This window comes from Physcomitrium patens, chromosome 24 (assembly GCF_059467195.1).
Source record: "Physcomitrium patens ecotype Gransden chromosome 24, ASM5946719v1, whole genome shotgun sequence".
In the NCBI taxonomy this organism is placed as follows: domain Eukaryota; kingdom Viridiplantae; phylum Streptophyta; class Bryopsida; order Funariales; family Funariaceae; genus Physcomitrium; species Physcomitrium patens.
In genome coordinates, this window is record NC_143433.1 from 11,204,312 (window position 1) to 11,218,517 (window position 14,206).

At 41.5% G+C, this 14,206-nt stretch overlaps 1 protein-coding gene across 2 annotated transcripts; it reads right to left on the minus strand.

Annotated features, from left to right (window-relative positions):
- Positions 1–396: 396 nt before the first annotated feature.
- LOC112276380 (putative serine/threonine protein kinase IREH1) lies at positions 397–12,191 on the minus strand. 2 transcript variants are annotated; one of them, XM_024507651.3, is made up of 20 exons: positions 11,964–12,191; positions 11,552–11,774; positions 8,680–9,814; positions 8,266–8,357; positions 7,839–8,024; positions 6,752–7,731; positions 6,092–6,605; positions 5,778–5,947; positions 5,273–5,519; positions 4,830–4,922; positions 4,586–4,726; positions 4,081–4,173; positions 3,577–3,790; positions 3,233–3,318; positions 2,944–3,032; positions 2,603–2,654; positions 2,224–2,280; positions 1,907–2,077; positions 1,228–1,305; positions 397–949 (listed from the first exon to the last, which is right to left on the minus strand). In XM_024507651.3, exons 3-20 carry the CDS (start codon positions 9,647–9,649, stop codon positions 869–871), a joined length of 4,314 nt encoding a protein of 1,437 aa, XP_024363419.1. In that variant the 5' UTR covers positions 9,650–9,814; positions 11,552–11,774; positions 11,964–12,191; the 3' UTR covers positions 397–868. The 2 variants fall into 2 exon arrangements, with proteins under 2 accessions (XP_024363419.1, XP_090103336.1); XM_090247210.1 differs by lacking the exon at positions 11,964–12,191 and adding an exon at positions 9,990–10,045 and having other exon boundaries at positions 11,552–11,693.
- Between the last annotated feature and the right edge of the window lie 2,015 nt (positions 12,192–14,206).

Sequence of the window (14,206 nt, forward strand, 5' to 3'; positions counted from 1 at the left end):
CAGGACCCACCATAGGTAGCGAAGCATCTTCATCTCTAGATCTCATCTTTATAGGAGGAATCGTAGGGCCTAGTTGTGCAGGTTTCTGCAAGAATGTGTCCTGGATCTGAAGGCGTGCGTTGATGTAGTTGAAAGGAAAGCATTATTGTACACACGCCTGGCGTAACCTCGCAAGAACCGTGGCACTCATAGTGGTCTAAAGTCAAATGATGATGCAAGACTGCGCAGCTTTAGAATCTAATTAAATTACTTCAACTGGAGAACATCGATGAGCTGCAATGGTTGTCTATACTCTCGAGATTACAGCACATCCACACGGACTTCGTACGAGTTGGTTACATAACTGTTGGGGATTAAGATTTTCGTCAATCACATCCATAATAGAAATCTAGGCCGTTGAAGAAGAAACCACGGCGGGAAGCGCGATAAATGAAAACATCACGGGTTCCAGAAAAAATAATAGAAACACTAATCCCTCCAACTAGTACTTTACAGTTATGGAATGTTTCTATTGTACGCCATGTCAGTCGGCTCAACCAAAACCGACAGCATGATCCTTTCTCGTGATGTACATCAGTCTCTTTCCAAGAAAAGCTATTCCAAGGAGCACCTTATCCCAGAATATGATGGGGCTTGACTACAGAGCAAAATTGAAGAACTTGCAGCGGCAAATTCAAGTTGACACTACTTCGACCAAATATGGAACATGGCATGGTACAAGGAACTTTTTGGAGCAGTAACTATATACAGGAACATACTTCTGATCGTCAAAACTCACTGGAACCGTAATGGATCACCTTCCAGAACTCCCAGATAACGAAGGACCTTCAAATACTCATGAAATGAGTATTCTTTTCCATCTTTTACGTCAGCTGGGACCCTGCGGTGAATCCCGCCTTTCCGATTGTTGAAGAAGATCATAATTAATAGATGCCAGTTGAGATAAGTTCTGTTCAACCGCCAAACACAATTCAAAACACACGAATATCAGAATGATCAGATTCTTCAAATTCACCTAATAATAATATAGGAAACTTTATCTATTTAAGGATCCCATAAGCTAGTAATATAATGCACGATACATGTGGAACCAAAACAAAATAGTGTAGATTCACTAGCAACTAGAACCGAACACAATAAATGTACCTCTGTAACGACAGGTTAGAGGAACAGTAGAATGCATAGCATGGCTTTACCCAGAAAAGTAATTAAAATTCACAAAATCACCTTAAAAGAGAAGTTGCTAAAGGTGTATTTACAGGAGGACGAATTTTCAAACTCAGCCATATCCCCAAATTCATCAGTCTGCAGAACCAAAGCTTATCAGATTAGTTTCAATATGACTGCTCAGAACCTGGACACTATATTCTCGATACTAAGAAATCGTCTACCAAGGACACTTACGTTTGATCTTGCGTTGCCAAACGCTAGCAATGTACAACCATTGTTGTCGGAATCTTACATCTGCCTAAAAAAGGACGCTTATGCCGTCTTCTTTCGAATAATTGATAAGTACATTAAACCTACCTCTACAATAAGGTTCTAAAATAGGACAGCAATATTTGGGAATTTCAATGGCAAGCACAACATCCAAACACAACTTATTGTTGATTATGTCGATAAATCGTAAATTCGTCACTATCAAACGTCTTCTTGCTTCAAAAAGAATATGTTTAAGCATAATGTGAAATGCAATACGTCACTAAACTAACTGCTCACTGACCAAATTCACCTTTTCTACATCTGTATTTTCTAAAATGTTACAAAACATGTGCTGTCAAGATAGTAAGGACGAAAGAGCCGTAAGGCTACGTGACTTCAGCCACATGGTCGAAGCAGCATGTTTCGAAGTTGAAAAAAAGTTCGTCTATGACTGACCAGACCAACTTTCAGATTTATGCCTTACCGCTTCATCAGGCCCATCACCCGAATCACTTGTGCTGCCGCTGCAAGTGCTTTCATCATCACTTTCGTCAAAGTGCTCAGTGTCAAAATTGCCCTCATTTGAATTCCACGCATAGCGAGATGAAAAATAGCTGGTATCATGCGCACCGTCAGGGCTTGGAATAAATGCAGCCTGCAATTCAAACCCAAGTTGTTACCCTGTGCTCGGCAATCTCGATGTGTAGTAATTAAAACATGTGATAAAAAGGTGAAGCAGGGCAAAAGAACTAGTTTAGAAGCCAGACGAGGCAGCAAATGCAGCGGAGAAACAAGTCTTACCTTCTGTCTGGCAAGCGTCTCCCAGTTTATGTCTTTGAAGAATGGATGAGCTTTCACCTGCAAGATAATAGAATGTTTATATAAGTTCAAAGCAGTATTCAGTTCGAGCTTACAACTGAGACACGCACTAACCCCACCACTAGCCCAAGAGTCCTTCACCAAACATTACTATGTGATGAGCAGACTTCACACCAACTTCCACGAAACTAAAATTCCTCGCATGAATCTTATTTTGAATTATACATTATTTCCAACTATAATTGCGCGCAAATAAGAATCGACACTGTATTCAACAAATCCTCAAATGAAAAAGGAAATGAGAATAATATCTATTATCAAAGCTATTAAAAACAAAAATATATATTATAAACTAGAATACCTCTGCAGCTCCATTGGCGCCCAGGCGTTCAGTGGGGTCCTCAGTCAGCAGTCTGCAGAAAGAAACAGCATTACACCCAGACATGAGATTCACAAACATCCGGAGCATACAAAAACCATAGTAACACCCTGACTTTTACTTATGGAAAATTCGCTGCTAAGGAGAGAATACTCAGAACGATCACTGATGCATTTAGTCATAAACAAAGTTAATTTTCTTCTGAAGTTGTTGATCTCATACGTCTGAAAAAAAGTTCATTATTTAGATATCAACAATTTAAATCGTTTGATAAAAAAATGAATTTCAATATTTCAATTGTAACTGATGCAGAAAGTACTCACCTGTCGATCAAATCTTGGGCCTCATAGGACATATACTCTGGGACTGCAGGCCATGGGATATGTCGGTTCAGGATGTTGTCAAAAACGACCTGCACAAATAAACCATTACCGATCAGAGCAACTAAATACGACCCGCAAACAAACATGGTGGTTGATTGCATGCTCATAAAATCATATTCGGAACAGAAACAACCAAGTTGAGATTTTTACCCTAAACCGTTCGAAATGTGAAAATACTTGCAAAAAATAATTTCTAAATTTTTAAAGTTTAAGCGTAGGAAAAACGTACCTGAGGATGCTCAGCGTTGAATGGAGGAATGCCAGTTAGAAATTCAAAAAGAATTACTCCGGTAGACCACCAATCAGCAGCAGGACCTGCATATTGAGTAGTTATAGAAGTGCACTAAATTGTCATTTTGCTGTATGCTGAAACTACATCCTAAAAACGTTAGGTCATTATCAAATGCTTATTTAGTGACAACCGCTTTCCAACACACCGTGAAAATACAGCAAACCGATACTACAAGCACTTCTATCGTTTCGCAGGAAAGAATACTCAAAAACCAAACACGCCAACGGGCAGATAGATTTTCAATTAAACTGGTCCCGAGTAGAAGCTTCAAGCGAAGTTACCATGGGAGGTCCCAAGCAAAATCTCTGGAGCTAGGTAGTCAGGGGTTCCCACAGCCGAGCGCTGCTGTCGAATCTTTCTCTGATGCTCGTGTTTAGGAGAAGCACATTGGTTTTTCGTAGACTCCTCCATAACCATAGTCCCAGTTGCAGCAGGGCCTGATAAATCGTCTGTACTGTTGATAAGGCCTACTCTCGAAAGACCAAAATCTGTGAGCTGCGCAGTGTTTGCAGTGATTGCGTAATCAGATCATACAGAAACAAATCATCAACCAATAATAATTCAGTACATAAATCAATCGAGCGCATGAATCATCAGAAAGATCCCTTTGCATTTCTTGTTCTCTTGTTCTAGCTACAGAAATGGTAACAAAAACAGATATATAGGTTAATTCTTTGAAGAAAGTATCCTCTAACTTACTTAAAATTTCATTAAATCTATGGTTCCATGAGAAAGACAGCTGACTTGTGCAGAAAATTTTACTGTAATAGAATTTAATACAGTACCTTAATGTGCCCGTCATGAGCAATCAAAATGTTGTCTGGTTTGAGATCTCGGTGAACAACTCCCAAGGAATGCAAACATTCCAATGCTAACACCTGGTAAAATTCGAACGAAACACAGGTTCAGACATTGACAACAAGTAAATATCACTACGCGGGCAATGAAACATCCACACTATGATATGGTCATTACATTGAATTCACACATGTGAATATAGTATCCTCATCAGATTCACTGCATAAAAGTGCCTATTGTACAACAGTTACGCTCAACTACAACATTTTTCCAAACTAGTTGCAAAATAGAGGACTAGTAAATTACATCGGAACTTCATTTATACGTTAAAATACTTGTATATACACTAAAAATGAAGTGTGAGAGTATTAAGCAATGCTCCAAAGTGCATGGTAAAATTGAAGATCATGAGTGAGATATGTGTGCGAGTCTAATATGACCATCATATTCGGCTACAAGGATACCACAGCTACCAAGGAGAGGAGTTCTTACCAATTCGGCTATATACACACGTGCCAAAGCTTCATCAAGACATCCAAGGGTTCGCAACAAGGAGTACATATCCCCACCATTCAAATATTCCATCACCAGGTACAGGTTCTCTGCACATGTGAAGGAATAAAAGAATCGAACCTGGCATTTAACAACATTAACCGTTAGCATTTCTTAAAACTTCACGAAGAGAGTTAAATAAATATGTACAAAATTAGAAATGGCGAGGCCATCAGATCCATACCACAAAAGGATTGCGAGCAGAAATTAGGATGTTACGCTCCGCTTTAACGCTTTCAACGGCATTTTTACGGATCATGTCTGCTTTCTTAAGAACCTACGGAATGTCCGTAACAGAGGCCCACAACAGTAAGCTTAGCTAAATAAGATGCTTTTACTGCATAATAAAAATTTGGACAAAGAGATCGAAAGTAGCAAATTAGACGTGTCACTAAATTATTTAGATAAATAAATTCACGAGAATCTTACACACAATGCACCAACGAATCTGGAGAAAGGGTATTGCAAACCACTCAATTGCAAAAACTTCCAAAAGTGAATCAGGTAGACAATCATGACATGTTTGATGTTCTACAACAAGAAAATTATTTGAAACTGAAAAGTAACAAAAGAAATAACCAACAACGCAGCAAGGACCAAGGGGTAAATTACTGTAAAGACTAGCACCTTGATAGCAAAAAGATCCCCAGTTGTGCGTTTCCTGGCCAGAAAAACCCGTCCAAATGCACCCCTGCTGATAGGTTTTATGATTTCGAAATCATCTATCGTGGTGCGATCCTTATACGAAGGGTGTACAGGAGTAGACTTGTAACTATGAAAAGTGTCGTCTTCCAAGAGCTCATCATCTCCTACACTGCTTGCAACCTCCACACCATTCGGGTCTAAGATTTCAAGGAACTTATGATATTTCTCCCTGCAGAAACGCTATCAAAAATTCAGCATATGTTCATCAGAAAAGAGAGGGTGTAAAACACCGCTCGCAAGACAAACTAGATGCAACTAAAGAAGAGAACGTCGCTCACTTATTTAACGAGCGAACGTTCTAATCCCTTCATCCTCTACAGACGAAGCGGAGACGTACGAATTCGTACATGAAGTCAGCTCTCCAATACAAACGTCTTGATGATTAACAGGTAAACTGCAAAACCGAGAAAAGAAAAAGGATTCTTACATGCACAGCTTCTCTATTCGCTTGCCAAAAGTAGCGACAGTTAATGCTTCCACCTTGTTGTACCGTAAGATGTCTTGCACGTCTTCCAAGCATGACAGCAAATACTCAGTACCATCTTCATCTGGCGAAGCACCGGCAATGCATCTAGCTATATCTGCAATCTCGTTTATCTGCAATTCCAGTTAATACTTCAAGTCAGTAAATTTCGCAAATAGTATAATATAAGACTAAAAGATTTAGCAAAGCCAGAAAAAGACACTACAACAAAATGAAAAATGAAGTCTATAAAACGGAAAAGTATGCAAGTTGTGGACCTGTAAGGCATCATCAATCTCGTTGAAGCCGTTTCGATCTGAAAGTAATACGTCAATCTGGCTTATGCGAGGTGTGGCAAGTGGAGAGCGAGGAGTCAGACTTCCAGCGGATGAGGCTGGAGCGAGCGCACTTCCAGGAGATGAAGTTGGAACAGATGATTGTTCGATTTTAGGACCGAACCGTGTCTTACAAGTAACTGAATTGGCTTTTTTATTATCATCGCCCATGCTGGCAGCATCGATCTCATAAGTATCTTCCAACAATTCTTCGGATCCTTTCCTTAAAAGTTCACCCCAAACTTTATCGGTAAACGTGGGATACGTTATGCATCTTTCCGACAAGGCTCCATCTGAGCTACAGCCCCCGTTATTGGAGCCAGACGTTTTCGCAGTGTCAGGACTACCACCAGCAGCCAAGCTGAAGCTTTTGGGTGTGAGAGATTCAGCCATTCTCTCTAGTGTTTCTGCTATTCTTCGTAGACGGTCATCAACATCAAGCCCTTGCTGATCACATCTGAAAAAACAAATAAATGTTCAGCATAACTTTGAACTATCTAAACTTGATGCATGTTATAATAACCCCTTGGTACCTTGAAACCTTCAGCATAATGTACTAAATGAAAGCGAAAGAAAAGTAACAGAGACATTTAAGGACTCTACCTGTCAGCCAAGGCACAGATTCTAGAATGGTCCTCCAAACATGACGTCGCAACCTCATCTTCACAAATCCTGCAAATGAAATCTAGGTTGTCATCTAAAACCTCTGGCTGATCCGTCCAATGACCCCATGCAACTCGTTGGTGTCTCTTTGAGGAAGGTATTCGTTGGACCTCCTCTGATGTTCTGCTGATTACCATTCCTCCATCAGCACATAACTGCGAGCTTTCCGGTGTTATATATACAACTGAACCCATTTCAGTCTCAACATCCGATTCTCCCCCATGCGATTTCAGTTCGTTTGGTGGAGCAACAGAGAAATGTTTCCAACTTGTTTGCCGGTCAGCCACGACAGAATGAATTGGACTTACAGAACCACCTGATGCTTTTGAAATGGATTCTTTATCTGATTCTACAGCCTGCTCTGTAATACCTGAAAAAGTGGGAGTTCCTGAAATCGAAACTTCGTCGCTGACTCTTTTGGACGATTTTTCCTGAGGCTTCGAAGATAAGCTGAGCCTTTGAGGTCTGACTACCTTCAGAAGTGCTTTTCCTTTCTCATTCCAACTTATAATTTTTTTCCAGCTTTCTATGCAGGAGCCAGTTTTTGCCTGCTGCTGTAGTCTGTGAAGCTCAACCTCATCTAAACCGTTCTCCTTTTCAAACTGAAGGAGACGTGTACAACGAGTGAGTATGAAAAGCATCCGCGTATGTAGCCTTTTCAGGACGCCCATAGGAAGTTCTTGTCGTTTGTCATCCAAATCCTGCACAATTGCTTCACATTCCTTCCGAAACACTTGAGGATCCATAAAGGCACAGTCACGAGCCAGAATTAGCAAATCTTCTATCCTCTCTTGATGATAAGGATCCATATCAGTGGTATCTTCAAGTACTCCCACCAGGTCGCCAGCAAAAACTGCCAGTTCCGCATTTACTTCATCCTTAGCTGTATGAAAGCGTGCCCCAAGAGCTGCCATAACCTCCTGCGATTCAGAATATACAGAAGCATGATTGATCATTGTGTTTCAAACTGTATTTCCTGAGACTTCTTCTAAAACCACGTTTACACGTAAACCAAAGGATCGCATACCTCCAAGTCAAGAAGGTCACGAGGCCGCAGAAATTCATAAGATCTCACACCGCGAGGATCGAGTTCATGCGAGAAGCTCTTGATGTCGGTTGATTTTCCTTTTCGAGGGCCGGCAGTCATACGCAGAAGCGCTTGGAATCTGGGTGACTCGATCTCCTTCGGAATGTCGGGCTGACTCAACGGACTCTGCTTCGCTCAAACAACCAAAGGCTTAACTAAACTGTGGAGAAAATAATCTAGAACTAAGTGGGATAAGACATCGAAAAAAAAAGTCATAAATGGGAAGGCTTCTATACCAAACCAATTGTTTGTGAAAAGAAAAGTGATAACAAAGAACATTTCTAAAACAAAGCAACGGCATGACACCTCCCAAAAGCGACGTTATTCAAAGAGAGGCATCGACTTGTGCATGTGCACATGTGCATACCTCACTCTCTTGCATTGCTATATCAAAACATCTCGTCGCCTCTCCGTCGATTTCAGAGTGCCCATGAGATCGTAATTTATCAACAAAAGGCTCTAGTTTACCAACACAAAACACTGTAAGCGATGAGAGAAAAACAATCTGAAAATTATTACTATCAATTGAATGATAATTAAAACACAAAATGCAAAACCAAAACCTGTTCACCGTACCCTGTCAAATTTCACCACAGCAAACTCAAAATTCACAGAACCTATGAGTAAACACACGCGAATCGTAACTTAAAGCAACAGAATATCGACCACAACAACAAACACTGCCCCATCATGCGATTATTCCGTTCTGAGGCATGTCAACAGCAATTCGCAATTTGTTGACATCACAACAGCCGATGAAGAAAAAGGAACGCGATCGAACCTTGAAGAAGCGACAACCTATCCGCAGGGACGCTTCGAGCATGCTGAAACCCTACAAGGCTTTCTAACATAGAAAGCCCTCCACTTGAGCCGGAGTCGAAATTGCTATCGACATCTACCCAACTACTAGCTGACCCTGGCTGCGAGACCTGGCCAATTAAGGCTTTTTCATTCCTCGTACTTCCACTCAACAACATATCTTCGGATATTTGACTTGTTGCCAACAAGCTTCTCTCTGGAATTTTTTCACTTCCCAAGTCCAATTTTGAAACCGAAAGGAACGAGGACCCAGAAGTCTCTTCTGTGTTGCCGCTGGACGTTATTTCTCTCGACTCCGCTTCCGAACATCTTCGGATTCTACAATTGCTACCATTTTCTGTGAAAGAGTCCTTGGGTGAGACAGAGTCACGTGCATGAATTTTAGCAGCTTTCGCAGGTTTTCGAACAATCGGAGACCGAGATGAGCTACCATGCTTTGAGTTGCTTTTCACGGAGACATTCTCCCTTTTTTCATTTCCGATGATGAATCGGCTCTGAAGGGTACCTGCAAAGACCGGACCAGAACGAGTGCTGGAGGTGTACAGAGGTCCAGACCGCGTCTTGATTTTAGTAAGGCCCAACGCGAAACCAAATTCACTGCTCAGAAAGGAGGATGACTCAGGCTTGAGATCATTTGAGGTGGTCTGAACCTTCCCTGGAGATGATAAACGCCTACCCCTCTCGACCTTTTCAGCATTTCCTTTGCTGGAAGAGTCATTTTTGTTCCAGCTAAATAGCCTCGACGAGTTCCGTTTCTCGCCCGTATCCTTCTTCAAAGCTTTCACAATAACATGCTGTTCTGCTTCCATGCATACCTTGGTCTCGTCGGCTTGTTTCTTGCTCCTATTCCCTTCCTTACAAATGGCATCTTTGTTCTTTCCATCATCCTGACTAGCGATTGAACCAACCGCCAATCTCCCAAACGGCCCCATTGGACGGCGCCGAAGATTCCAATCACCGGCTAAAATTACCACCCAACCCTTGAAACTAGTCCTGTATACGCTACTTCCATCCCGCGGCCTCAAGAAAATTGTACAGCTGTACTACATGCGCAAGGTACTTGTCGACGCTCCCGCCTGATTCCAAAGGAGAAGAGACTGCAAGATATAGAGGTTGTTGTATCAGCACAAATCAGCTCCCTCACAGTGATCCACACTCGCTGGTATCAAAATATTTCCTCGCCAAGCAACAGCATGTACGGAACAATACACGATCAAAACGCCTCGATAGCCGCCAAGTTTAACCACGTGTCATGAACAAGTGCGTACTAACCTTTCTGAAGAAACTCGTGCAGATGTTCCATCTAATTCATTCTTTTGTAACACATGCTGTACAGGAGTAACCCGCAAAGACAACGAAATAATAACGATAAATCAAATAAACCCCACAAAAAAACCAAAGACTAAAAAACTATAAAAATAAATTGAAATAAATAAATACATAAGACTTCCAATGATCGACATAATCCGAGGAAAGATTGTTAGAGACTACTTCAGACATAGCAAGTAAAGCCATAACACAAAACAAAAGACAAATGAAATTAGCAACTTGCGAATAAGACTACATAGTCCAAAGCAAGATAAATAAAAATTCAATAAGAAGCAGAGACAAGAGAAGGACAGACGACGCTCATCGCAAGAAACTGAGTCGAAAAGCATTGGCTTCAAGAAAGCAAAACAGATTAAACTGATATATCAAAGTCAAAACAACTGTTGCGCTGAATTTGGTGAAGGGTTTGAAAGATAGGCGACATATTGAGGGCTTCATGTAATTTAAATATCGAATCACCTACGAAGTCTCCCTCCTACTCGTCAATCTGCCTGACCTCAAATCGTACTACGACAATCTCCTCATCTGCTCTCCATACCTACTCTTCCAGCCAACCAATGTACGAAGAGGAAACTCCCAAACCTCCTCATTCCCTATTCTACATTCCATGCTTTGCGATCGTCCAAATGACGCACCATCACTCAATAATAGCTGTGTTAATTATCATTCTGCAGGTCTGTTCCTCGTTTCCTTCGTCTCCGGTCAGTAGAAAACCACGATTACGTTACATCTACGGCGATCACCAACTTCAACGACAGACAACCGTTACATCACAGCGGAGGGGCGGAGAGCACGTTAAAAATTCCCTCGCCTCTCCTGCCCTCCAAGTGTTCCAGGGGAAACTTGCTAGACCCTGGCCTTGATGCGTTCGTACCAAAGTTAACTCGATAAGTTCAAGCACGGCATTGATGCTGTACTTCAACAATTCATCGACCAAAAACCACGATACCAACTACTATCTGGCTAATAGCCGTATAATGATGATTATGCTGAAGGCGAACTGATTCTTTCACCTCGGTTATGACGTATAAACGTATATTCTGGCTAGTACATTCAACCAACTGCACACTTTGGTGCACCGTTCACTTTGGTTTCATAACCATAAAACTTTAACACGAAGCCGGGGACAACCCAATCCACACACATCCTCCTCTCGTGAAAATGTTAAAAACTCTCCATCCGATATCATCTCAAATCTACAGATAAAACGTTCTCTAACCTCTCAAGCAATTTTTTTCTGAAATGCTTCCTCCGTACTCAACACTACTTCTGCTCGATTACCGTCAACGGCGAGATCTGAGCGTGACTCAAAGTTAGCCAACACATGCACATCTTCCTGAAACACATCTCCGCTTGTTCACACCCTCCCCTGACTCTCTCTCTCCCTTGCTTCCTCGAAGCGTAGCCAAGTTCAAAAAACAAAAAAACAAAAAACAAAAAAAAAAAAGAGAGAGAGAGAAGAGGAAGAAGAAGAAGAAGAGGAAGTATATTAAGCTGTCTGCCACCTTTCAATCATCCGTTCACACCGCAACCGCTAGAAGCTATCGACCTCCTCCTCCTCCTCTGTCTACTCTCCGCAGCAGCCGATTCCCATAGCGGCTTGTCTTTCAGACCTCTATCCTTTCAATTGGCCAACCTAGTGCTCCATTTCATTCCATTCCAATCCAATCCGCCACAAGACCTCTCCCCCTTACTTCGCCCCCACCAGCACACCGTCATCGCCACCTCCTACAAAACAATCAAAAGAAGATCAGTCAAATGGTGCTCGCATACCGTGTCTGCACTCGTGGCGTCCAATTAGCAAGTCAAACCCAAGTCAAAAAGGAGAAGAAAAAAACACGCACAAACACACGATCAGAGCACACTCCAAGAGAGACAGAAAGAGAGAGGAGAAAACTCCCGGTCCGTCCGTCCTACCCTACAAACACTTGCTGCTACAACCACCATGAACAAAGGCTCGGGAAGAAGAAGCCTCCATCGCGACTTGGCTATCAGATACCGATCCGGCCATGGCATTCTCCCATTCTCTCACTCTCTCATTCTGTCTGAATGTGACTCTGTCGCTCGTCCAGTATCAGACGACCTCAGCCATAGCCAGGGACAAACAGAAGCCACGCAATCAGACTCCCTCTCCATCCCCGTCCCCCCGTGTAGGAAGGCGTTGCGAAGGGAGGACGACGAGGCGATGTGAACGCGCTGCCTAACCCTAACTCGCCCAGCCTCGCCCTCCGCGTTCATTCCTCTCTTCGATAGATGAATGAATTATAGGTGCTCACTTGCGACTACTGAATGGATGAGATGGAGTCCATCGTGGAGGTCCAGATGTGTCCACTTGGCGCGGGCTGATTATTCGTGGACTCGTAGATTATCCGGGACTACTCGTATCTGTTCATTCGTTCAGTGCGTAAGCGGACGACGGATGGATGGACGGATGGACGGGTGGGCGGATGGACGGGTGGGTGTGGGGACGGATGGATGTACGGATGGGTGGATGGTTCTGTTGTTGCTCCTGATTCAATTTTATATAGTCATTGCATATCTTAAAATTTGAAAGGAAAAGGGGTTTTGCCTTCATATTTCTTTCTTCTTTTTTTTGGCTCCTTCTTTTTAGATATTTTTTCTTACATTGCATATTAAGACATGAACGACATTGTCTCCTGAACATAATCGTTCATGCATTGATATAACATGATTTCAAGTTCTGAATCTAGACTTTTTGCATACGAACCTTCACATTACTCATATGTTCTGTGTGTGTGTGTGTGTGTTTTTCGTACATCCATTCTTCAAACAATTTTTTTTCTTCTTTTTCTTGCAAAGGAAACTTTGTTTGAAAATGAATGAATGCCAAAGCCATGCTCAGATTGAAAACACAATGGATTGATTCACAGTCCATGGAAAGGCATTTGATAAACTTCATGCAAGGGATGAAGAGGGGGGGGGGATCAATATTGTATTATGCCATAAAGAGGGCCTGGGAAAACCCAGAACAAGACAGTGGTAGTAACAGCATGACCATAATAAGTAAAATATAAATATATAAATATCTGGAGTCCAATGAAGCAAGCCACTAAGTGGGTCCACGTCAGCTCTGGAGAATCATAAAATATATTTATCACTCAATCAATGGGGGCACGCATGGATCCAACACAATGGGGAAAGATATTTCACCCGGGGTCACTTTTCTTTTCAATGACTCCCTTTTACATCATTGCATTGTCACCTAATCTTACCCACAACACATTTTAATTATAACATATTAATAGTAATTGTTATAATAATAGCATTGAATAATAAGAATAAACACATGTTGCATCTTTTTGTTTTCTTTTTGTGCTATATATATATATATATGTATATATATAATGTGTTGGTGGGGTTGCTCATACACAAGTCCTGTGTTCACCACTCACACAAGAAGCACTTGCTTTTTTATCTCATGTTGCCCTTCTTCCTTCTTCTTCTTCCTTAAGTGATGGTTGTGGGTAATTGGTGGTTTGTGTGTGCACATCACACAAGCTTTGTTTGTATTGTGGGGATAGAATTTTGAACTCATTGAGAAGGAAAGATTGACACCCACTCAACTTCACTTGCTTAACTAGGGATCCAAATGACTGCAACACAAGGACCCTCTTGCTCTCCTCATGCACATTCCATTCCATTCATTGAGTTGTATTTATTATTATTAAGTAAAAGAATGAGCATTCAAATTGCATGGAATCAAACCCTAATAAATGTGGGTAAATGTAAATATGCGAAGTGCATTTACTATTGTATATTTGGTGGATTATACATAATAATCAGGGGAGGATTTTAATGAGGCTGGGATTAGAATGTGGGCTATATAGTATGGGGACGGTGTCACAGGTGACAAGGCAGAGATATATATATATATATATATATATAAATTCATTTCAACCTCCTTCCCTAAAACTTAGTGGATAGCCAAGCCTTACCAAAATATATAATGAATGGGCCATTGTTAGTACTCACCTTATCCCATTCACAACTCACTCACCCGCTATTTATCTCTTTATCTCTATTTGTGTATATCCACTTCCATGCTCCATGATTCTAGTGAACCCTAATTCCGACCCCATAATCAGAACCCGAATTCCTGGGTTGGTTTTGGATGTCATGAGCTTTTGTATTCTCAACCA